Source organism: Diplotaxodon limnothrissa, linkage group LG4, assembly GCF_057381915.1.
Source record: "Diplotaxodon limnothrissa isolate DT_005_m linkage group LG4, D_limnothrissa_male_GT1.1, whole genome shotgun sequence".
In the NCBI taxonomy this organism is placed as follows: domain Eukaryota; kingdom Metazoa; phylum Chordata; class Actinopteri; order Cichliformes; family Cichlidae; genus Diplotaxodon; species Diplotaxodon limnothrissa.
In genome coordinates, this window is record NC_140599.1 from 17,564,961 (window position 1) to 17,587,593 (window position 22,633).

Genomic DNA, 22,633 nt, shown 5'->3' on the forward strand with positions numbered 1-22,633 from the left:
CAAAGCTAACAAAATGACATTTTGGGAAGGTATCCACCATGACACTTGTTAAAACACTGTCATGCTGGGGCAACCTGTGGAGGTCAAGGGAGCAATATCAAAATGCTACAGACCACAGTAAATAAACCAGTGGTGTGTGGGAAAAAAAATGTATAAATTATGTTGTATGATGAGAACATTAAATGAAATTTAGGGCAAGAAATTTGCCTTTGGCTCACTATTATGCAGTCATATGCCACATGCACATATATAATAACCTGTAATGTGTTGTGATGACAGGTAAAAATGCAAAATTCACTGTTTATTTTTTAATTCTGTTTTCAAAACTTTTTAATTTGTCTTTATATAGCCTTGTGTTTCCTTGTATTCATTTATTTGTAAAACACTTTGTAATGTCTTGTTATGGACTGATATTTACATTATTGTAAAAGGAGAGTAAAGAAAAGGAAGAAACATATTAAAATAAAACAACACATCAATAGCCCATTCTTCAGGTAGGCTACTAATGGACCCTTGGGTAAGTCACTGAATGAATGTAGCCAGATGGATCAATTTAAATGACAGTCCATATAGGCTGTGCATTGATTTTATTCCAATTTAAAAACAAACTACAAACAATTCTATTACTTTCACTGGGATTTAACTGGGAGCCTCCACCTCTGGGATTTTCCACAAATGGGCGTGGAAGGCTTTGTAGTAAAATTTTCCTGGAGCTGTCACTTTAAGACAATTTGGCAGCTCTCAGCCAATCACAACAGCAAAGGGGGAGGGAAGGGAGCGGGTGGGTAGCAACAGTTGCCCTGGTGAGGACGAAGCGCCATAGCCACGGTAGCCCTGGCGACAAGAACCCAGCAACGAGAATCAACAACAACAACAACTGAAACCGCCATAAAAATAAAAGAAGATATTTTGCCAGTGGGAAATACACACGTGGAACCAGAGGTGAAGCTCTTAACATGATCTGTAGCATTTTATGTCCTCTAACGCTTCAGCTGAATTCTGCTATTGCTTTTCCCCCTTGTTGTTTCAGTAGCCATAACAGGCAACTGCCTCCCAGTGTTAGCTGGGGGTTAGCCTGCAAGCTAGCCGTCATTCTGATAACCGGTCAGGCTTTCTAGTGTGCGATAGTTTGTGCTTGCTTGCTGCACATCTGTGTGACTCTGAATTTCGCCTGCCATGACGACGCAGCCATAGATGCATACCCAAGCAGGCCGTTGTTATGGCGATGTCAAATGCAAAAGGTACAAAATGGCGGTTGTTGTAGAGACCAGTTAGCTTCCTGATCCTGCTATCTCGCTACACAGCTAGCATCAGTGGCTGTCACGACAGGCTAGTGCTTGCCGCCGCTCGCAGCCAACGTCTGTTTGACTATAAACGGACACTCATCTTGTTAACGGTGAATTATGTACAGTCAGTGATGGGTTTGCACTTTATGTTTTTCTCCGTTAGCTGACTAGACACACATATGGTGCATAAAGCTAGCGACAGCCCCCATCCCTTCCAAAATAGAAGGGAGGCCAATTTGGGATTGTAAAATTAATAGAGGGACGTGTTTTGTGTTAGTTTTGAGCAGTTAAATAAATTGAAGGCTGACTAAAATGCCGTTCTGTCTTTTAACGGAAAGTTTAGAAAGCTGTGGCAGGTGGCGGACATTTAATACGTAAGGGGCGTGGCGAAGGAGGGCGTTCTGCAGGTGCTTTCTAGGTTACAGTTCACTTTCACCTCTTTGTTCACTGACGCAGACTCCTAAGTGTACACCTTTACAGGTTCAGATTCATAACAAGCTCCCTACTATCTAACTGAAAAGAAGAAAACACACATTTTCAGTTACAAATGTTTCTTTCTGCTGTGTTTATTTGACTTGAATTATTGACAGCCAGAAGTTAACTATCTGTGTTATGGTATTAAAAATGTGGATTACGGTGACAGTGTACATGACATAAAGCAAAATAATAGACAGCACTGTAGCGTTAATACAGTTTGGTAAGGGATTTTCCCTAGCTGTTCTACGGGCATGCCTATGTACATCAAAGGCGGTGCGATCACATTACAGGTAATGAGACACCAAAATGCTTGTTCCCATCAATGCTCCTCCCCCGCATCCCCTCATGAGTTGCACCACTGAGAGGCCCTGGCCACAATAGTACTTTCAGACACCCCCCTCGAGCATTCATTTACATCTAGGTGAGAAATGAGCATGTAAAAATATCTGTGTGGTGTATGAGCTGCTTATTACAGGCTAATATTGTTAGAAAAGACGTGATCTAATGCTGATTCCTATGATAGAGTTTAACCTCCTACCTTCTGTTTAAATGTTACCTATGCAATTGACAAGTTAGACTCCTTATTCATGATTGTTTACATATTTGTAACCTTTACTGGGACCTATGATGTATATATTTTGGTTGTACTAAATTTGCCTCATTGCCTCTTTTTTTTTTAACACAGCATTGTCTACTACAGGGTGGGCCATTTATATGGATACACCATAATAAAATGGGAATGGTTGGTGATATTAAAGTCCTGTTTGTGGCACATTACTATATGTGAGGGGGCAAACTCCTCAAGATGGGTGGTGACCATGGTGGCCATTTAGAAGTCGGCCATCTTGGATACAACTTTTGTTTTTTCAATAGGAAGAGGGCCATGTGACACATCAAACTTATTGGTAATGTCACAAGAAAAACAATGGTGTGCTTGGTTTCAACATAACTTTATTCTTTCATGAGTTATTTACAAGTTTCTGACCACTTATAAAATGTGTTCAATGTGCTGCCCATTGTGTTGGATTGTCAATGCAACCCTCTTCTCCCACTCTTCACACACTGATTGCAACACGGCAGGAGAAATGCCAGCACAGGCATCCAGTATCCGAAGCTTCAGGTGCTGCACATCTCGTATCTTCACACCATAGACAATTGCCTTCAGATGACCCCAAAGATAAAAGTCTGAAGGGGTCAGATCGGGAGACCTTGGGGGCCATTCAACTGGCCCACGACGACCAATCCACTTTCCAGGAAACTGTTCATCTAGGAATGCTTGGACCTGGCACCCATAATGTGGTTGTGCACCATCTTGCTGGAAAAACTCAGGGAACGTGCCAGCTTCAGTGCATAAAGAGGGAAGCACATCATCATGTAGCAGTTTCAAATATCCAGTGGCTTTGAGGTTTCCATTGATGAAGAACGGACCCACTATCGTTGTACCCCATATACCACACCAAACCATCACTTTTGTTGTTCCAACAGTTTTGGAGGGATCCATCCAATGTGGGTTAGTGTCAGACCAATAGCGGTGGTTTTGTTTGTTAACTTCACCATTCACATAAAAGTTTACCTCATCACTGAACAAAATCTTCTGCGTGAACTGAGGGTCCTGTTCCAATTTTTGTTTTGCCCATTCTGCAAATTCTGTGTGCTGATCTGGGTCATCCTTGTTGAGCTGCTGCAGTAGCTGGAGTTTGTAAGGGTGCCATTTGTGAGTAGCTAATATCCGCCGAAGGGATGTTCGACTAATGCCACTCTCCAGTGACATGCGGCGAGTGCTACGCTGTGAGCTCTTGCTGAATGAAGCTAGGACAGCCACTGATGTTTCTTCATTAGTGACAGTTTTCTTGCGTCCACATTTTGGCAAATCCAACACTGAACCAGTTTCACGAAACTTAGCAAGCAGTTTGCTAACTGTAGCATGGGAGATGGGTGGTCTCGTAGGGTGTCTTGCATTGAAATCTGCTGCAATGACCCGGTTACTGCGTTCACCAGATATCAACACAATTTCGATCCGCTCCTCACGTGTTAACCTCTTCGACATGTCAATGGCTGTGAACAAAGAGAAACTTGTAAATAACTCATGAAAGAATAATGTTACGTTGAAACCAAGCCCACCATTGTTTTTCTTGTGACATTACCAATAAGTTTGATGTGTCACATGGCCCTCTTCCTATTGAAAAAACAAAAGTAGTATCCAAGATGGCCGACTTCTAAATGGCCACCATGGTCACCACCCATCTTGAGGAGTTTGCCCCCTCACATATACTAATGTACCACAAGCAGGACTTTAATATCACCAACCATTCCCATGTTATTACGATGTATCCATTTAAATGGCCCACCCTGTAGTTTGAAAACAAACAGCTTAGGTTGAAAATGTGTAACTTGTTGTCTTGTTTTCTTTTTTCCCCAGCCTGATTCCCTGCTCTTGTAATGGCCACTACAGGCTACGTAGGTGAGATCCAGCCAGCGGCCCAAACTCAGGGGACTGCTGTCACTGTGACAACGGGTCAACCTGATGCCAGCTCCACCCCTGTAACTGCCCCACAATTTTTGGCTGAGATTCAGACTACTGTGGCTGCTCCCTCTGTGGTCACACCCACAGGCCAAACTACTCCCACAGAGCAAGCCGCTTCCATCACCACCCAAAAGCCCGCTGCTAGTCAGACCCAGTCCACAGTGCAAGCCCAGCCAGCTCAGACGCAGTATGTGACTGCAGAGATCCAGGGCTCCCCCACGCAGTCAGGAAATGCTCAGAGCACTCCACAGTACATCGTTGTTACTGTCACAGGTAAAGGCTTTCTGCACTAACAGTGCATGTGATCCCAATTAAATATTTATTTATTTATTTATTTTTTAGAAAGAGGGGCAATACATATTAATGAACATTTTAACAAATGTAAATATGCCAGATTATAGCCTTAGGCTAATTTCCATCTGCAGACCCTCCGGCAGGTTGGTGTTAAACACAAGTTAGTAAAAACATACAGAGACACTATTTACAGGTCATGTGACAAGGACAAAAACAGTGATCACATTATACTACAGGGAGTGCAGAATTATTAGGCAAGTTGTATTTTTGAGGAATAATTTTATTATTGAACAACAACCATGTTCTCAATGAACCCAAAAAACTCGTTAATATCAAAGCTGAATGTTTTTGAAAGTAGTTTTTAGTTTGTTTTTAGTTTTAGCTATTTTAGGGGGATATCTGTGTGTGCAGGTGACTATTACTGTGCATAATTATTAGGCAACTTAACAAAAAACAAATATATACCCCTTTCAATTATTTATTTTTACCAGTGAAACCAATATAACCTCTCCACATTCACAAATATACATTTCTGACATTCAAAAACAAAACAAAAACAAATCAGCGACCAATATAGCCACCTTTCTTTGCTTTTGGGCACTCCAGTGATGTTGCAGCTCTGAAATATGGCCAAACTGGTGGCAAGTGGCATCTTGGCAGCTGCACGCTTGACTTTTCTCAGTTCATGGGCAGTTATTTTGCACCTTGGTTTTTCCACACACTTCTTGCGACCCCTTTGACTATTTTGAATGAAACGCTTGATTGGTCGATGATCACGCTTCAGAAGCTTTGCAATTTTGAGACTGCTGCATCCCTCTGCAAGATATCTCACTGTTTTTTACTTTCCTGAGCCTGTCAAGTCCTTCTTTTAACCCATTTTGCCAAAGGAAAGGACGTTGCCTAATAATTATGCACACCTGATATAGGGTGTTGATGTCATTAGACCACACCCCTTCTCATTACAGAGATGCACATCACCTAATATGCTTAATTGGTAGTAGGCTTTCGAGCCTATACAGCTTGGAGTAAGACAACATGCATGAAGAGGATGATGTGGACAAAATACTCATTTGCCTAATAATTCTGCACTCCCTGTAGCACAAACAGTGACAAGGAGAGTGGACACAGAGGACAGTATAGATAACAACAACAACAATAACAATAACAATAACGGAAACACATCAATTATATTGCACAAAACCCAGTATTGTACATGCCCTGACCATCGTGATATTGCGTTCACCCATTGCACTAACAGTTGTTTCCCTTTTTGTAATACACTAACTCTTTTTCCCGTCCAATATAAAACATGATTATTAAACATGATTACATGTTTGTGTGTCCCTCAGCCGCCCTTTTAAGTGACTCTTAAAGATGGGGAGACTTGTACTTTCCCTCACTGACAGTGGAAGACTATTCCAGAAGCTCACTCCCTGATATGACAAAGCATTCTGTGAAAAGGTGGTCCGCCTGAATGCCAGTTCACAATCACCTCTAACAGTGGCTCGAGTCAGTTGAGACCCAGCAACACTGGTAGACTTTTGTTTAATAAAATCACTCATTGGTGGAGGCGCCAGACCATGTATAACTTTGTATATTAGACAGGCAGATTTAAATAATTTGAAATTAGTAAAATTTAAAAACTTGTATTTTTCTAAAATTTGACAATGGTGATATGAAAAAGGTTTTTTATCTAATATTTTCAATGCTCTTTTGTAGCATACTTCAATTGTCCCAATAGCAGCAGAGCTCGTATAGGACCAACTTGTAATACAATATTCAATATGAGCCAGTATCATTGAGTGCAGGAATGTAATCGCTGCTGTGTCTGTTAATGATGTGCAGATATGTCTAAAGTTCTGTATATTAACATTTACAGTTTTCACTACTTTTTCAATGTGTTTTTTAAAGGATAATTTAGTCTAGTAGCACTCCCAAATACTTAAATTCCTCAACATTAATTAATTCTTGTGCACCCAAGCAAACTTTTACTGCAGCCACGGTTGTTTTAGGTTTACTAAAAAACATTGATACGGCCTTTTTAAAATTAAGGCACAAGCATGAGTCATTCAGCCATTTTTGTAAATCATGTAATGCCAGTGAAAGCTGATGGGCGGCATCATCAGCAGTTTTGGCTTGCGTAAAAATTACCGTATCATCCGCATACGTATCGGATGTGTCCACATTTTTGCACACATTAGGCAAGTCATTTACATAAAGTGAAAATAACAGGGGGCCTAGAATTGAACCCTGGGGGACACCTTGCGTACAGTAAAGATAGGGTGACTTGCTATTCTTTATTTGCACGCATTGTTTTCTATCTGATAGATAAGACTGTATCCATTTAACAGTGTGATTACTAAAGTTAAATGTTGACAGTCTAGACAAGAGCTATTATATCATAACACAAATGTCCTAGAAGTTCCTTGCTTCAGACTGTGTAAATATGTCTCTATCTGCCACCCCACAGTCATATAACACATCACAAATAAAGATCTGTTGGCGCAAGGCCTGAAGTTAACCAGTCAGAGGTGTTTCACAATGGATGATGAGAATTTATCTTAAGGGGTTTTTCAGACTCATCATTTTATTTGACAAAGCAGATTTGATTTATAGGGACAAAATCAAAAAGGGTGAGGCGTGGAGTTTAATGCACAGGTTCTAGAAGTGGAAGGTAAGTAAACTAGTAATTAGCTGCAGCAGAAATACCTGATTTTGCCCGACTTATTGAATTCGACTTGTACAGTCAAGTATTTGTAAAGACAAAAACGCTCGGCTCACATACCGGATAATCCCAGTTTGGTATAAGGGTGTGTGGCGAATGAAGTAAAACTGTGTTACAGTCACAGGCTTATCCTCTGTGGTCAATTTTAATTGTGTCTTTAAAAGATGTTTTTTTTTTATTACTATCATTAGTTTTCATAAAGGTTTTTCAAGCAAAAAGTTGACAAATAATTAAGTGCAAATGTTTTTTTAGGTGGGAGATTTTTGATTTGTGCATACTTTTATGTGTTTAAAGACATGATTTTATCTGCTTTATTACACCATTAGTGTTACCACTTTATTATTAATCAGCTGTAGCAAGAGATGAGAGGCAGTGTATGATCAGCTTAATGAAGTAGAAATAATATCACTAATTTGTGCAGGTACTAAGATACCCTCTTTATCTTTCAGAGGGTTCCCTTCACTCAAATGACAGTGTGTCAGACTCCAGTCCACCTCCAGCTGTGGTGCAGACTGGAGTCCCCACACAAGTTGTTCAGCAGGTGCAGACAGCTCAGCAGGTAAAATTTGCACACATACATGGTTATGTCCGTCTATGTTACATTATGTTGTTTTCTTTGCTCTTGAATCTTCTCTTCATCTCAATAGAGGTCAGTGGTGCAGGCCACCTCCCAGATTGCCAAAACTGAGCCAGGCACACAGCTCAGCGTCACCAGTCTACAGCCTGTCCACATCACCCAGGAGGTAAGCCAAACTCCCAGTGGAGTTTGTCAGTGGTGATGGCATATACGTGATGTCTGAAAATAACTTATGCTTTCACTAACCAGTGTGTAAATGCGAGCTAGTCATCACAGCTTCACTTCACTAAATGTGTGATCAATGTGACTTGTGATGCGTACAAAACTTTGCAACTTCCTTGTGTTTTGGCTCAGTATTAGTCAGCTCATCGTTTCTGTGGTCAAATCTGCAACTTTTCAGCTTCCCCTTAGCACGGAGGTGACCGGTTTAGTCAGGGATAGGAAACTAGAAGATTGGCAGCTGCGTCATGAGGCAGAGGAGTCAGTCTGCCTTGCCTGGATGTCAGCAGACTGCGTAAACGGCTACTGCTGCAAACCCGTCTACCTCCCCTTGGATGAGTATTGGCAGTCACTGTGCATGCTCTCTGTGCATGCTGAGAGAGAGATAGGCTACCCTGCCATCCTCAGCTCAGGTCCCAATCAGCCACCTCTGCACACAGCAACCGCCGCTTTCCAAGTAGGTCAGGGACACGAGGGAATCTGCTGCTACAAAGATGAGTGGACAGAGAAGCTGTCAGTATAAGAAATGTTTGTAGTGCAAAAACAAGGCCGGACATGAAAGATATTAAGATTCTAAAGGATGAAAGAGTTGATGTGGTTCAACAAGATGGCTGAGGATTTATTGGATTTTGGTGTGTGTGTGTGTGTGTGTGTGTGTCTGTGTGTGTGCGCGCTCACTCCTTAGGTCCAGCAGCAGCTCACATCAGTGCCAGTGCAACATGTGTACACCAATCAAGTGCAGTATGTTGAAGGAGAAGACAACAACTACACCACCAGCACCATGTTAGAATGAACCTCATTTTCTAACACTTGTCCACACAGAATTATTGTTTTCTTTGTCTTACTTCTTTCTTCGGCTGCTTGGTTTTGTAACCCATCTTTGCATGTCTCTCATCCAGTCGCTCCGGCACCTTCCCTTACACCGACACCCCTTTGTACACCCAGACCACCGCCGCTCCATATTACGAAGGTCAGCCGACTTCCGGCACCCAGGCCTCCACGCCCGGCACACCTCTGACTGTGTCCGTGACAGCCGGCACCACAGCGGGCGTCTCGATGTTCGTGGCCCAGCCTACCACCGCGGCGGGGGGAGGGGCCACAGTGGTGACGGCAGGCGGCACGACCAACGGGGCCGGAGAAGGGGCAGGGACCAACGGCGGCGCGGCAGGCAGTTATGTGATCCAGGGGGGTTACATGCTGGGCAGCGGCGGCAGCAGCAGCAGCAGCGGGTCGGCAGCTGGCAACAGTCAGAACTACTCACACACTGCCCGCGCCTCTCCGGCCACTGTGAGTATTACAGAGGGCGAGGAGAGTAGCGTGCCGTCGGCAGACAAGAAGGTATGCAGAGGCGCCAAGCGCAGGAATTTCTTCTCGTTCTGTTCTCATCCACACAACCCCCCCTTTTGGTGGCGCACACTGATGACGTCATAGTTTGAGTTTTGTCAAAGTGGAAAACACAAGTGAACAATTTGGAGATTAGGAGCAAAAAATGTTAGCTGAAATTTTATTTATTTATTTATTTTGCTTTAACTGTGATTTCCTCAAAGAAAACAAAACCATGACCTCATCATTTTCATACCATTGCAGTGCATGTAATGAGGGGCATTTTTAATTTGCCTGAAATGCCTTGACACTATACTGTTCATCCCAAATTCATCATATTGAACCCCCATACAATGGCCATAACCAAAACATGTCTGGCCGGCATCCCATCAGTACTCCAGGTCATTGATTCATTGCATACCAAAGTTGTATGCCACGGCACGCAAACAGATGTATTTGTGTTTTCATTCCTGAATGACAGACGGACTGTAAATACGAATGGATTTGCGTTTGTATAATACAAATACCAGAGAAATCTGTGTGTGTGTGCGTGTGTGCGTTTGTGTGCATGTCATGTACATGTATCTGTTCAAAGGTGTGATATGTGTGGTAATAGTTATGCATTTATCTGTTGCTCTATGTTTTTCTGTATATCTGTATATGCTGGCTTTGCTAACTGCACCAGCTATTTTCTTTGTTCCATTGCCTGTGTGTCAGGTACAGTGGTTGCTGGACAACTATGAGACAGCTGAAGGAGTGAGTCTGCCCCGTTCCACCCTTTACTGCCATTACTTGCTGCACTGCCAGGAGCAGAAGCTAGAACCTGTTAATGCTGCGTCATTCGGGAAACTCATAAGATCTGTGTTCATGGGGCTACGCACACGGCGTCTGGGCACTCGGTAAGCTGTGTAGTCACCCAAACTCATAGGGTAAAAAATATATATGCAACCCATTTATATCCATTAGTAAAGAGAGAGGTGAAGAAGACAGGACAGACAGGGTCGAGTGGGTGGAGACAAATGCTAAGGGTTTGTGAAGGAAAATGTTTACAAGTTGGTAGAGGGAACTTCTATGATTTATGGCTTTGAGATGGTGATGCTGACAAAAAGACAGGAGGCAGAGTTGCTAGGATTTTCATTGATAGTGACCAAGAGGGACAACTTAAGTTGAGTGGTTTTGAAAGTTAGAAAGTCAAGGCTAAGATGGTCTGAACATCTGCAGAGGACGGATAGTGAATATATTGAACAAAAGATGTTGAAGATGGAGCTGCCAGGCAGGAGGAGAAGAGGAAGACCACAGAGGAGAGATCAGACAAACACATCACACATTCCACTGTGGCCTTTTCTGCTGCAGTGATGCATGTCAGGAGCACAAACCCAGTAGTCCTCCGTTCATTTCACCAGACACCAGTAGTCTCCATGTAACTGACGTGCGTAATGCTATGCATGCACACACCAATCAGGCATAAGATTTGACTACTGACAGGTAAAGTGAAATCACTGATTGTCTCTTCACCGTGGCACATTTTGTCTTCAAAGTCGATGTGCTAAAAGCAAGAAGCAAAAGCATTTCTCTGAGTTTGAAAGGGCCAAACTGTAATGGCTAGAAAACTGGGTTGGAGCTGGGTTGTTATCAGTCTCCAATGGTAAGCATCTATCAAAAGTGGTCCAAGGAAGGAACAATAGTGAACCACTGTTATGATGACAGTATCATGGGCGGCCAAGGCTGATTGTGGTTTGATGCAGCCACGGTACCGTTCCTGTAGCTTAATCCTGGTTCTGATGGAAAGGTGTCAGAATGCACTGTGCATCACAGCTCGTTGTGTGTGGGGCTGCATAGCCACAGTACACCCTCTCATGGAAACAGTACTCCCTGATGGCTGTGGACTCTTTCAGCAGAATAACGTGCTCTGGTTGGTTTGAGGTTTGAGGAGCACAGCAACAATTTTGAGGTGTTGACTTGGCCTCCCAATTCCCAAGAATTTGGATTGTGCTAGTTAAACAAGTGCGATCCATGGAGGCCGCACCTCGCAACTTACAGGACTTAAAGGATCTGTTGCTAACCTCTTGGTGCCAAATACCACAGCACACCTTCAGGGCTCTAGTGGAGCCCAAGCCTCGACATATCAGGGCTGTTTCAGCAGAAAAAGGGGGACCAACACAATATTAGGCAGGTGGTCATATGTTATGCTTGATTGGTGTACCTTAAATTAGTTTCCAGCAGAAATGCAGTTTTTTTTGTGTTGTTTTGTTTAAATTTTTCTAGGAACATCTATAAAGCTCTCTGGAGCATTGGGAAATGTTTGCCTTGTGTAGGAAGACATGTGGGTAGTGATGAAGACAGACAGCATGTGTGTGGGAGAGTGAGTGAGCTAGTGAAATGACTTTTTAAAAGTATTTAGTGCTATGGGTGCAAATACTTTGTGTTTTATGAAATTCTAATTCAGTGTATAGTAAGACTATACATGTGGCTTGTATGGAGTTAACATACATTTAAACAGACAGCATAAACACTATGCTCTCTATAGAGTTAGGCTCTTTTAAAAATAAAAGTCAAACCACATTTGTCTTCCTGTTAGGGGTAATTCTAAATACCACTATTATGGGCTGAGAATCAAAGCGGGCTCTTCTCTTCTCCGGCTGATGGAAGACCAACAACACCTGGCTATGAGGCAACAGCCGTTCTCACAGAAACAGAGGTATCCACAGAAATGTCTACACATTCAAGCGCATCTTCTCTATCATTACACAGTTGACCTTTTTTCTACCTCATACGGTTTTTGCCACCGGCTCCTGTTTTTTCTCCATCTCTCACACCATGTCTTCCATTCTTCTCGCGGCTCTGGGCATCTGCTGCTCTTATTATAAGACTGAATTACAATTTCATTTCACTTCATTATTTATCACCTTTGTCTAGACATGAATGCCTGATGTGCTTTTTCGCTCCCTACCTATCAGGTTGAAGCCTGTTCATAAGGTGGAAGGAATGACCAATGGAACGGCAGCAGGAGCAGGTCAGCAGCAGCAACAGCAGCAGGGATCGGGCCACGTGGATATCAGCACCCAGGTTCAGCAGTACCAACAGTTCCTTGGTGAGCTTAGTAAACAATGAACACACTTGTTAGTGAGTGCTGCTTTTTTTTTTTTAATGTTAATTTGGTTGAGTCACAAGAGTGAGCAAGCAAAATATTCTTGTAAGCTCTCAGGGCTTGTTGTGAGGACCTTGCATTACAGTATGTGGTTGTTTAGAGTGCATGGGCTGTGCCTGACACAGCACCAGTCTTTGAACTTGCTTTTCCCTGTGAAGTAAATTGTTAATTTGGCCTGACAAAGTGTGTCTCCTCATCTTTAGGTTTTAGGCTTTTTGGGAAGCCTTCATTTTTATTAGCAGCAAGGACCTCCATGCCCTGTTAACGGACTGTCAAATCCAGTAACAGAATCTGCTGTAACAGTTTATTACAAGTATATAAGGCATGGTTTCCTATTTATGTAAGCATATAGCACACAGGGCTATACTTATGCTGCTGTGTTTACTTGAATTGCGTAGTTCCTTTGTTTGATAGCATGATGGGATTTTTACACCTGATATATGTTTAACATTTCTATATGCTGCTGTGCTGGCGGTGCAGTGGTTAACACTCAGAGCCTCACAGCAAGGAGGTTCAATTTCATCACCAGGACAGGATCTTCCTGTGTGGAGTTTGCAGGTTGTCCCCGTGTTTGTCTAAATTGCCCATAGGTGTGAACGTGAGTGCAAATGGTTGTCTATGTCTATGTGTTAGCCCTGCAACACACGAGCGACCTGTCCAGGGTGTACTCCACCTCTTGCCCTAAGACAGCTGGAATAGCCCCCCCCCCCCCCCCCCCCCGCCCCCTTTCAACCCTGAATTGGATAAGCAGAAGAGAATGGATGGATGGCTATTTCTATATGTGTAAGGCAGGATGGTAGTTAGCACTGTTGCCTCACAGCAAAAAGGTCCTGGGTTTGAATCTAGCATATTTGGTTGTGGCCTTTCTTTGTGGAGTCTGAATGTTCTCCCCGTGTTTGCATGGGTTCTCTCTGGCTTCCTCCCACAGTCCAAACACATGCAGTTAGAGGGGCTGGGTTAACTGGTGATTCTAAATTAGCCATAGGTGTGAATGTGAGTTTAAATGGTTGTGTCTTTGTGTGTTTGCCCTGTGACAGACTGGCAATATGTCCAGGTTTGTTCGAGACCTACCTACTTATCCAATTCAGGGTCTTGAATTGGATAAGCAGATGGAAATGGATGGACGGATTATATGTTTTTAATCTGAACATAATGTAAAAAGACAATCTCATTACCAACATTTAAATGCCACATCCCTCCTACTATGAGCTAAACCACAACAGGCATGTCCATCTAAGCACATTTAGTGGCATTCACATAAATGTTGATTACTCTGTGCAGTTAATGGGATTTCTCTCTTAGTATCCACTGCTCCTTTGTCCTGTGTCCAGATGCATCCAGAGCTCTCCCAGAGTTCCCAGAGATCGATCTCCAGGGGAAGTCTCTGCCAGAGGGCATTGAGCTGGAGCACATAAAGAGCTTTCAGCTGCTGTACAGAGAACATTGTGAGGTAACCGAAATTGGAACCCACTGACTATTTACTGAAGTTTTTCCTTTGTGTGTAGTTCCTTTCTGTGAATCACTGCAGGACTACTCTAAATGAAATTACACCAATTATAACCTTTTAGTGGGAAAAACCGACTGTAATTTGATCAAAATGTCAAGTTCTTAAAGATGTAGTGGTGAAGATGAGTTTTAAGGTTAGGAAGACCACATTGAAAGCAAAATCCAGAAATGCAGAATGTTGTTTTCCTCTCCTTTGTTCCTCCAGTTGCCCCACTACCCCCACCCCAATAATCTATTTGTCCTCAGTCTTCGATTCTTCGATGTATGGATTCTTTTCTTTCCGTTCTTTCAGGCTATTCTCGATGTGATGGTTAACCTGCAGTTTACCCTAGTGGAGACTCTGTGGAAGACCTTCTGGAGGTTCAGCCAAAGTCAGGCCGGAGATGCCACGTTGGCCGTGTGAGTGATTGTACTCCACAGGCAGGCGTTCATTCAAGATCCAGATTGTGTCCTAAGATAGTAAAAACATTTGTCTGTTGCCGTAGCATTACTATTTCCATACAAACTGTGTGTGCGTGTGTGTGCGCCTCGGCAGTCACGATGAGTCAGAGAAGCGTCTCCCTAAGTCCTGCCTGGTGTTGCTGTGCAAATATGAGCCAGTGCTGCGCTGGAGCCGCGACTGTGACAACAGCCTCTACCAGGGCCTGGTGGAAATCCTCATCCCTGATGTCCTCAGACCCATCCCCAGTAAGGCTCTATAGGAAGACTGATTATGTAGTGAACCATGTAAGCATGCTTATCCGTGCCTACAGAGTGTGTTTATACAAATAAAGAGCTATTCCTAAAACTCAGTGCCAATTTAAAGTTGTTGAAATGAGCCAACTAGGGAGCAAAGATCCTCCTGACAGCCTTTTGGATGTGTAGTGAAAGAATACACTGTTTTCCATCACGTGTACCCATTGCGCTGCCCTTACTGGCAGCTACACTTATTTCTTCTGGTTTCGGTTATAGTTTTAGTCAGAGTTTAACTTTTAAGACCTTGAACAGTTCCCTTTTGAATATTCGTCATTTTCTTTCCCATCACAATGCTGCCAGAGAAAAAAATGTTCCACATCCACATAAAGTGGATACAAGTCTGGTTATTCAGCTGTAATGCCAAAAAGAAAATAAATAAAAATTGAAAAATCTTTGACCAGCAGAACCTTGGCTAATTGTCTAGACATTAGATAATCGTTTTCCCACTCTAGCAGTGACAGACCCATTTCTGCCCACAGGTGCCTTAACTCAAGCCATTCGCAACTTTGCCAAGAGCCTGGAGAGCTGGCTGACCAATGCCATGATGAACATCCCTGAGGAAATGGTCCGCATCAAGGTAAAGCCCTCCATTATTAGCTTGGCGCTGATGGAACCGCTTGTTTTCTGAGCCATGGAGCAAACAGTCTTTTCAGGCATGACAAAAACATCGTCTTATTGTGTGGGACTCTAAGCTCAGACATTATTAGATTTTTGTGAGCAGGAGCTAGAGTTGAATTTATATAAAAGCTCTGCGGTGCAGCTTTTGTGAAGAAGGGAAAAAAGAGGTTCCATCAAAGTAAATAAATGACAGCAGATGTGAGCAGCTATCACAGAAAACATCTGTTATATACGGATATTTGTGAAAATATTGATATGCATCTTTTTGTGACCCGTCGTCTTCCTCCTCTCTCAGGTCACATCAGCCAATGCTTTTGCTCAGACCCTGCGCCGCTACACCAGTCTGAACCACCTGGCCCAGGCAGCCCGTGCTGTCCTCCAGAACACGGCTCAGATCAATCAGATGCTGTCCGACCTCAACCGCGTCGACTTTGCCAACGTCCAGGTCGGTTCAGTGTCTAGCAGCATTCTCATTAAATCGCGCTGATGACATTGTCAGTGGTTGAATGCCGCTTTGGTTTTGCAGCTGACTCTGTAGCTTGTGGTTACACTGAGGTTTCATGTGTTATTTGTTTATCCAACTTCCGTCATAGTGTCTCTTTTTTATTTTACTGTTCAGGAAGCTCACTTGGTTTTTCTAAGAAACTGCTTCTTCCGCCTGATTATATGTTCAGATACTGAACAGTAAACTTAGTGCTAGTGCGTGGTTTAAGCTCCATCATCTGCTGCTGTTTATAAATATAAGGTCATCCAGCCTCTTTTACTGGTGCAGATGTGACTGCCCTATAATGACACTTTGCCTTTTTCTCCCTGTTTGTGCTTTTGTAGGAGCAGGCTTCATGGGTGTGCCGGTGCGAAGACCGTGTGGTCCAGCGGCTCGAGCAGGACTTCAAGCTGACCCTCCAGCAGCAGAACTCACTGGAGCAGTGGGCCGCGTGGCTTGACGGTGTGGTCTCCCAGGTCCTAAAGCCCTACCAACAGAGCCCTGCTTTCCCTAAAGCTGCCAAGCTCTTTCTGCTCAAGTGGTCCTTTTACAGGTGGGGAGCAGTCAGAAAGAATGAATTCCAAGTTCTGCCTCTCCTGACCTTTTCTGAGTCCATTTTTATTTGTGTTGATAGATTTGATTTGGTTGGATCTTTATTCTCCTCTTTTGAGCTAAATGTCTGGTAAAAATGATGAAGGAGGAGTGTACGAGTGCACAATAGCCAGTAATTTAGAGCTGAAGTATACAGGGCTAAAATGGCCTTTGTCAGTTTGCATTATTTTTTGTGATGTTGTATTCAGTTTGAGCTGCAGGCTTTAGTCCTGAAGTTAAAACAAACCTAGTCTGTACTTTGTTAAGTCATTGCTAACTGTAATAATCACAAGATAATCATCAAAACTGTCCAAATTTTAAATGACTGGATTTTTTAAAATTAACAAAACAAGAGAGCAGTTTAAAAAGTGATAACCAAGACAAGGACATAGAATACTTACAATAACAACACAAACTAGAAAACAATCACTAGGATAGTAGAGATAAAAGGATGAGTGTACTACTCATTATAACCATATTCCTAAATAAATGCTAAAAGTAACAGTAACAATAATCCTCATCCACCTCTATGCTGTAATCGTAAGTATGCATCCATATACCTTCCTATGCACATATGCCATAGTGATAAAAAAAAAAAAAGCAAGGATATGCATATATATATATATGTGTGTGTGTGTGTGTGTGTGCGCACAGGACCCTCAAGCTCCTAGGCCTCTGGTAGAGACATGAGCTTGAAGGATAAAGATAAAGAAGGATAAAGGGCGAGTGGGGAATTTAATTTATTTATTTATATAAATATATATAAAACCAAGCTCATCCCATAAGCAGGGTCTTAGTCAAGCAGGTCATTACAAGTCAGTTGCCATTCATTTGCCTCCTTTGGAGACTGGATGGAAATCCGAAGGCTCTGAATCGCTCTCAGACCTGTCTGGAATAAATAGCAGAGCTGAAATTTAAAATCCAAACCACCCCACATCACACAGCTTTATTGAAGGAACTTATCAAATACTCAAATTGAGTAAATAAGTCACCGACTCGACTTGTGGTGTCAACCTTGTCCCAGTAAAGCAATGAGATAGAGGAAAAAAGCAGTTTCTGTTTGTAAGTTAGAGAAGTGGTACATGTATGAAGAGTGGCTTGTTTCCCATTTCTGTTCCTCAGTTCCATGGTAATCAGAGACCTCACCCTGCGGAGTGCCGCCAGCTTCGGATCCTTTCACCTGATTCGTCTGCTATACGACGAGTACATGTACTACCTTATCGAGCACAGAGTGGCCCAGGCTAAAGGAGAGACCCCCATTGCTGTTATGGGAGAGGTATCAACATACACGGATCCAGAAATGCAAATACATTCATATAATAGTGTAAGCCACATTTACACCACTAACCAAATCCCCTCTTGCCATTAGTTTGCCAGCTTAGGCCGAGGTCTGAACCAGCTGGATCCGGATAAAGGTCTGCACTGATTCTGCTGTAGCTCGTCTTAACTGACACCTGTGCTCTAAGCTTTGCTGGTAACCATCTCTGTTATGCTGTCTGTTGTAGAAGAGGAAGAAGAAGAGGAGGAGGAGAGTGATGAAGAAGGTCAGGAGCTGTCCCTTCCCTCAGACGGGGCCGTGCTCGGAGAGGAGTCTCTGGAGCCGCCTGCCAAGCTGGCCAGAACTGACCAGAGAGTTCTCTTCGCCACCGGGTCAGCTGACAACTAGCCGCAGTGTAAATGACATGTGCTGATCTCACAGACACACACGCCGATGTACAAAGAACAGTAATTTATACCCCCTGACACCTGTATATAGAGCTTGTTGAGGTGCGCCCGCGTGCACTCTCGCTGCATATGGTTCTGTTTGCGTGCAGTCCTCAGGCACACACAATCAAAACACACTCAAGTCAGTAACTGCTGCTGCCCGGATGGCACAACCGCCTGTCGCCACCATTGATTACTCCCACAGTCAGTGGCGTTTTGTAACAGGACGTGGCTTCAGAAACCCAGGGTCTCTTGATGCAGAGAGGACCTTCAGTTGTATGAATCTGTAAAAACAAAACAAACTAAAGCCAGGCACTTCTTTTCGTTTATCTCCTCATCGCGCCGCAGCCTCGCTGTTTTTCCCTCTCATTGCTGTAAAACGAATGCTCGCCCTCCCACCACTGTCACTGCCGTATCAAAGTGGTCTTTAAAAGGTACTGCGGTGTGTTTGTGTGCGGAGCGGACCGTAAGCGGTGTTTGAATTTAGTCACTACTTCATTTACCGCTTTGTGGGAGCGTAGGGTTTTTTGTTGTTGTTGCTTTTTTTTTTTTTTTTAAAGACAGCAGGCGACTTTTTTGTGTGTGTCAGCTTGTACGAGCACTGTGGTCACACCGCTCTGCTGTTATTTGTAGAGGCCGAGTGAACACGCGTTTTTACCCGGTCGTGCGCGTCTGTTTGCGTGACTCATGCCGAGTGGTGACTGTTGTGTAGATATTTTCTAGAGCATTCATGGTTTGATTTTTTTTTTTGATGGCGTGTGCAGATTTCCTGTGTTAAAAGACCTGTTAAAAGACAAAAAAGACAAAAAAGAAAAAAGAGAAGCTCTCGTGTTCTCGGAGTGCCTACCTCAGCTGCCACAAACACTTGTAAAGATGAAGCTCCAGCTGTGAAGTAGGAACTCCTGTTAGTTGCTGCAAGAAAAAAATTCTCTTTTTTTCCTTTTTTTTAAAACAAGAACATCTGGTTCCCACGAGAGAGAGAGAAGTGCCGTACGTGTACCATAGTTTATGTTTAAGTGCTTCAATCCTATCCACCCATTAAGTTCCTCTGTGCCCTCATTTGCCCTCGACTCGTTATGTTTTTGCCTTATTTCATTCTGTTTCTGTTTTTTTTCCCCACATTTGTGTGTTTCTGGGTGCCAAACCGGTTTGCTTTGATCCTCGCTGATTTTTCTTCTTTCTTTTGTTTTTTTAAGAACTGTGCCTGAGTAAGAACGGTGATATACTTATATTCTACTGTATATTTATCCACTATTTTGAATTTCGTTGTCACTAAGTGAACCTCTTGTGCAGTGTACGGTGCTGTGTTGTCACACATTGTAAGCGACCCTCGTGTGCATTATTGATTTGTGATTGTACGTTCGGTTATCGATCCTCTTTCATATCTGATGACTTTTCCACTCACAGGCTAAGTAAGGCCCTGCCTCTTTGCACATGTTGACTTTATTGTCTAAAAGTTTTTTTGTTTGTTTTTTCCCCCCTCACTTTCTTCGAGGTGTTTTTTTTTTTTTTTTTTTTTTAAACGGTGAGATGGAGGCGTCAGATTTCATGCAAATGTCTCTCACCCCTCGGTGAGATTCAGAGAAATCGACCGAGGTGAGAGATCTGCTCAGTCCTCCACCACCGCTCATCTCATTCCCCTCGTCTCACTATGTTTTTTTTCTCACTCTCATGCCCGATGGCTTTGTTTTGCTTCTAAAACACTGTTCATTGAGATCAGTTGTCATATTCCTTTTTCATTTCTGTCAATACTGTCTATAAATAGCGGTGCGTGTTTTTTCACAGGCATTGCCAGCCTCAAACCAGCACATCATCCTTTATACGAAGTCTAGCGCTACCACAGCTGAGTACATATCACTCCAGTCTTTTAATGATCTACAGCGTGCAGAATGGCCATTGTTTACCCACTAAAAAAGGAAAAAAATGTTCGTCATTTTTATAGTGCGTTGTTTCTTATGTACAAAACAAAATGAGAAAAAAAAAGATGTTCAGTGGCAGTGTTTTTTGAATTTTGGTCTGCTCTAAGTATGACTGTGCCTTTGGAGGTGGTAGAATGCAATTCAGATGTTTTTAATTTTAAAGATATAAATTAAAGAATTTTTAAAATTACTCCGGATATCTCTCGTGGGTTTCTGAGTCTGATTTTATCATCTCTGTAGTCATTACCAGTGTAAGGGCGGGGTTACTGTCTGAAAAACAGTCACTTTCTTATTAAATTTGACACCCTTGGCTGAAAAAAAAAAAACAAGACTGTGACTTCCTGGGCCACGCTCACACGAACACACTTGTCTGCTACCACTTCTGCTGCTGTATAAATAAGACACTGGAACAGGAAACGCAGAATACCTGAAACTCAAAAGTCAGCCTGCTTTAAGCAGAGCAGAAACGGATCAATTGTGCTGGCAACTTTTGACAACTGGTAACCCGAGCGTGTTCACTGAGAACAGCAGAGGTGGAAGAATCAGAGGTACAGAGCAGAGAAAGATGTTATTGGTGCAGTGTTTCTGCATGTGCGAGGTCCCATGGTACACACAGGATTTTAAAGTTTTGCAATAAATAGCTGAGCAATATTCAGATAAAAGCAGAAAAGCGCAAGTAAATGACTGCAAAGTGTCATAAAGTGTCAAAGTACCATGAGTGGCCACACCTAATGAGGCTCAGAGACACACAAACATGTCATTTATGTCAAGAGACCCTCCTTTACGTATCACGTCAGGTAAGCTAACAGTGACCCCTAGTGGTGTTTTCCCTCAAGTGCTCTTTTATGGCTGGCAACAGCAGGGCATGTATTATATACTCTGCAGCCACTTCATTAGTTACTGGTTTGGAGCCACTATTGCTTTTTAAGCTGCCTTAATTCAACAAGGTGCTATAAACATTCCTCGCAGATGTTGGACCATACTGACATGATAGCATCACACAGTTGCGGAAAATTTGTCAGCTGTACATCCATGAATGAAATCATCCGTTTCACCACATCCCAAAGATGTTCTAATGCACTAAGATCTGGTGACTGTGGAAGCTATTAAAGTATAGTGAACTCATTGTAATGCTCAAGAAATGTTCTCATTCTCTAGAGATGTCTGTGTGGGGACAAGCTGAACAGATCAAAGTTCATAGTCACTTGAATCACCTTTTTCTCTGTTCTGATGCTCATTTTGAACTTCAGCAGGTATTTTTGGCCACATCTAGATGCCTAAATATGTTGGGTTGCTGGCATGCGATTGGCTGATTAGATATGTGTTAACAAGTAGTTAAACAGGTGTACCTAATGAGTGCATTTGGTCCAAAAGCGACACAGACACGATATTCAAGATTTCAAAGTAGCTGATATATTTATTTCAGATCAGTGCTGCTGGTGGTCGTCTGTTTATAACAATCTCAACACAATATCAACCCAAAGGCAAGACTCGCAGCTGCCATTCAGAATACAAGAATCATACCTGATACGTCTCCGGAAGTGAAAACCAGCAGCTTTATATTGCTGAATATACAGTTTGTGTATATACAATATATGTTAAAGCAGGACACACTTGGAAGACTAAAGTTCAAACTTTTGCACAAACAATGACCGTGGAAGGACAATTAAGGAAAAAAAAAAGGCAGCGTTTGTAAAAAAGCTTTACAAAATAAAGGAAGACAACATGCAACCTGGAGTCTGCACAAGCGGCAATGAACTGAGGGATAAATTGCTGTAGGAGAACTCAGCAGTACAATCTACACAAGAATATAACTACACTTTAAAGTCTCCATATGCCGCCATTCTGAGGTGTGCTGAAAGCCCTTCTGAACTTTCCAAATGATAAGAAATAACGATGATTACTCACAGAAAGCTGGCCAAATCTGAAAAGCTATCCCCCACCCAGCCCCATCTTTCCAGTTTAGCCTTTAGTCCACAGTAAGCCGGCCTTTTCTTCTAACCCAAAACTAAAGCGGTCAGGTGGAACAAACAGTTCACGAGATGGGACGTTTCAAGAGGCAAAAAGGTGTTGAGCGGTGCGATTTAAAATGAACAGAGGCAATTAATACATTATTCACATTCGTGCTTCTGAACCTTGCAGCTCGGGGCTTCTTTTCATAAATCTAACCTGCGCACAGTCACCCAGATATACACGTGTTGAAACACCCTGCAAGCCTCTGCAGAGGAAGCAAAAAACCAATATGAGAAAATCAAATGAGGCATGTCTCCTCCTGTGTCTCACACACACACACACACGAACACATAACATGATTATAGTCCTAAAAGCTCTGTGCAAGTCAGTTAATACAACACTGGGATATGAAGGTGAGTACTTTAAAATGGGGCTACGGGATGACTGAGATGTGCTGAAAACTCTGTTAATGAAATAACCGCTCCGGGGCTCCCGTGAGTATTTAAATCTACGCTCAGGCAGCTCTGAGTAGCTCTGTGAAATGATCGCA

General features: G+C 42.8%; 1 protein-coding gene across 1 annotated transcript; it reads left to right on the plus strand.

Annotated features, from left to right (window-relative positions):
• The first annotated feature begins 853 nt into the window (after positions 1-853).
• rfx1a (regulatory factor X, 1a (influences HLA class II expression)) lies at positions 854-18,202 on the plus strand. Its single transcript, XM_085352345.1, has 19 exons — positions 854-942; positions 4,183-4,560; positions 7,756-7,865; positions 7,954-8,049; positions 8,284-8,559; positions 8,788-8,885; positions 9,002-9,440; positions 10,143-10,324; positions 12,004-12,123; positions 12,383-12,516; positions 13,905-14,023; positions 14,372-14,478; positions 14,615-14,766; positions 15,294-15,391; positions 15,728-15,877; positions 16,261-16,469; positions 17,630-17,783; positions 17,877-17,922; positions 18,013-18,202. Exons 2-19 carry the CDS (start codon positions 4,203-4,205, stop codon positions 18,171-18,173), a joined length of 3,009 nt encoding a protein of 1,002 aa, XP_085208471.1. The 5' UTR covers positions 854-942; positions 4,183-4,202; the 3' UTR covers positions 18,174-18,202.
• Positions 18,203-22,633: the final 4,431 nt, after the last annotated feature.

Coding starts and splice junctions, on each gene's coding strand:
- rfx1a (XM_085352345.1), top strand. CDS start 4,203: ATGGCCACTACAGGCTACGTAGGTGAGATCCAGCCAGCGGCCCAAACT. Junction 14,024..14,371: donor TGTACAGAGAACATTGTGAG/GTAACCGAAATT, acceptor CCGTTCTTTCAG/GCTATTCTCGATGTGATGGT. Junction 14,767..15,293: donor TGTCCTCAGACCCATCCCCA/GTAAGGCTCTAT, acceptor TTCTGCCCACAG/GTGCCTTAACTCAAGCCATT.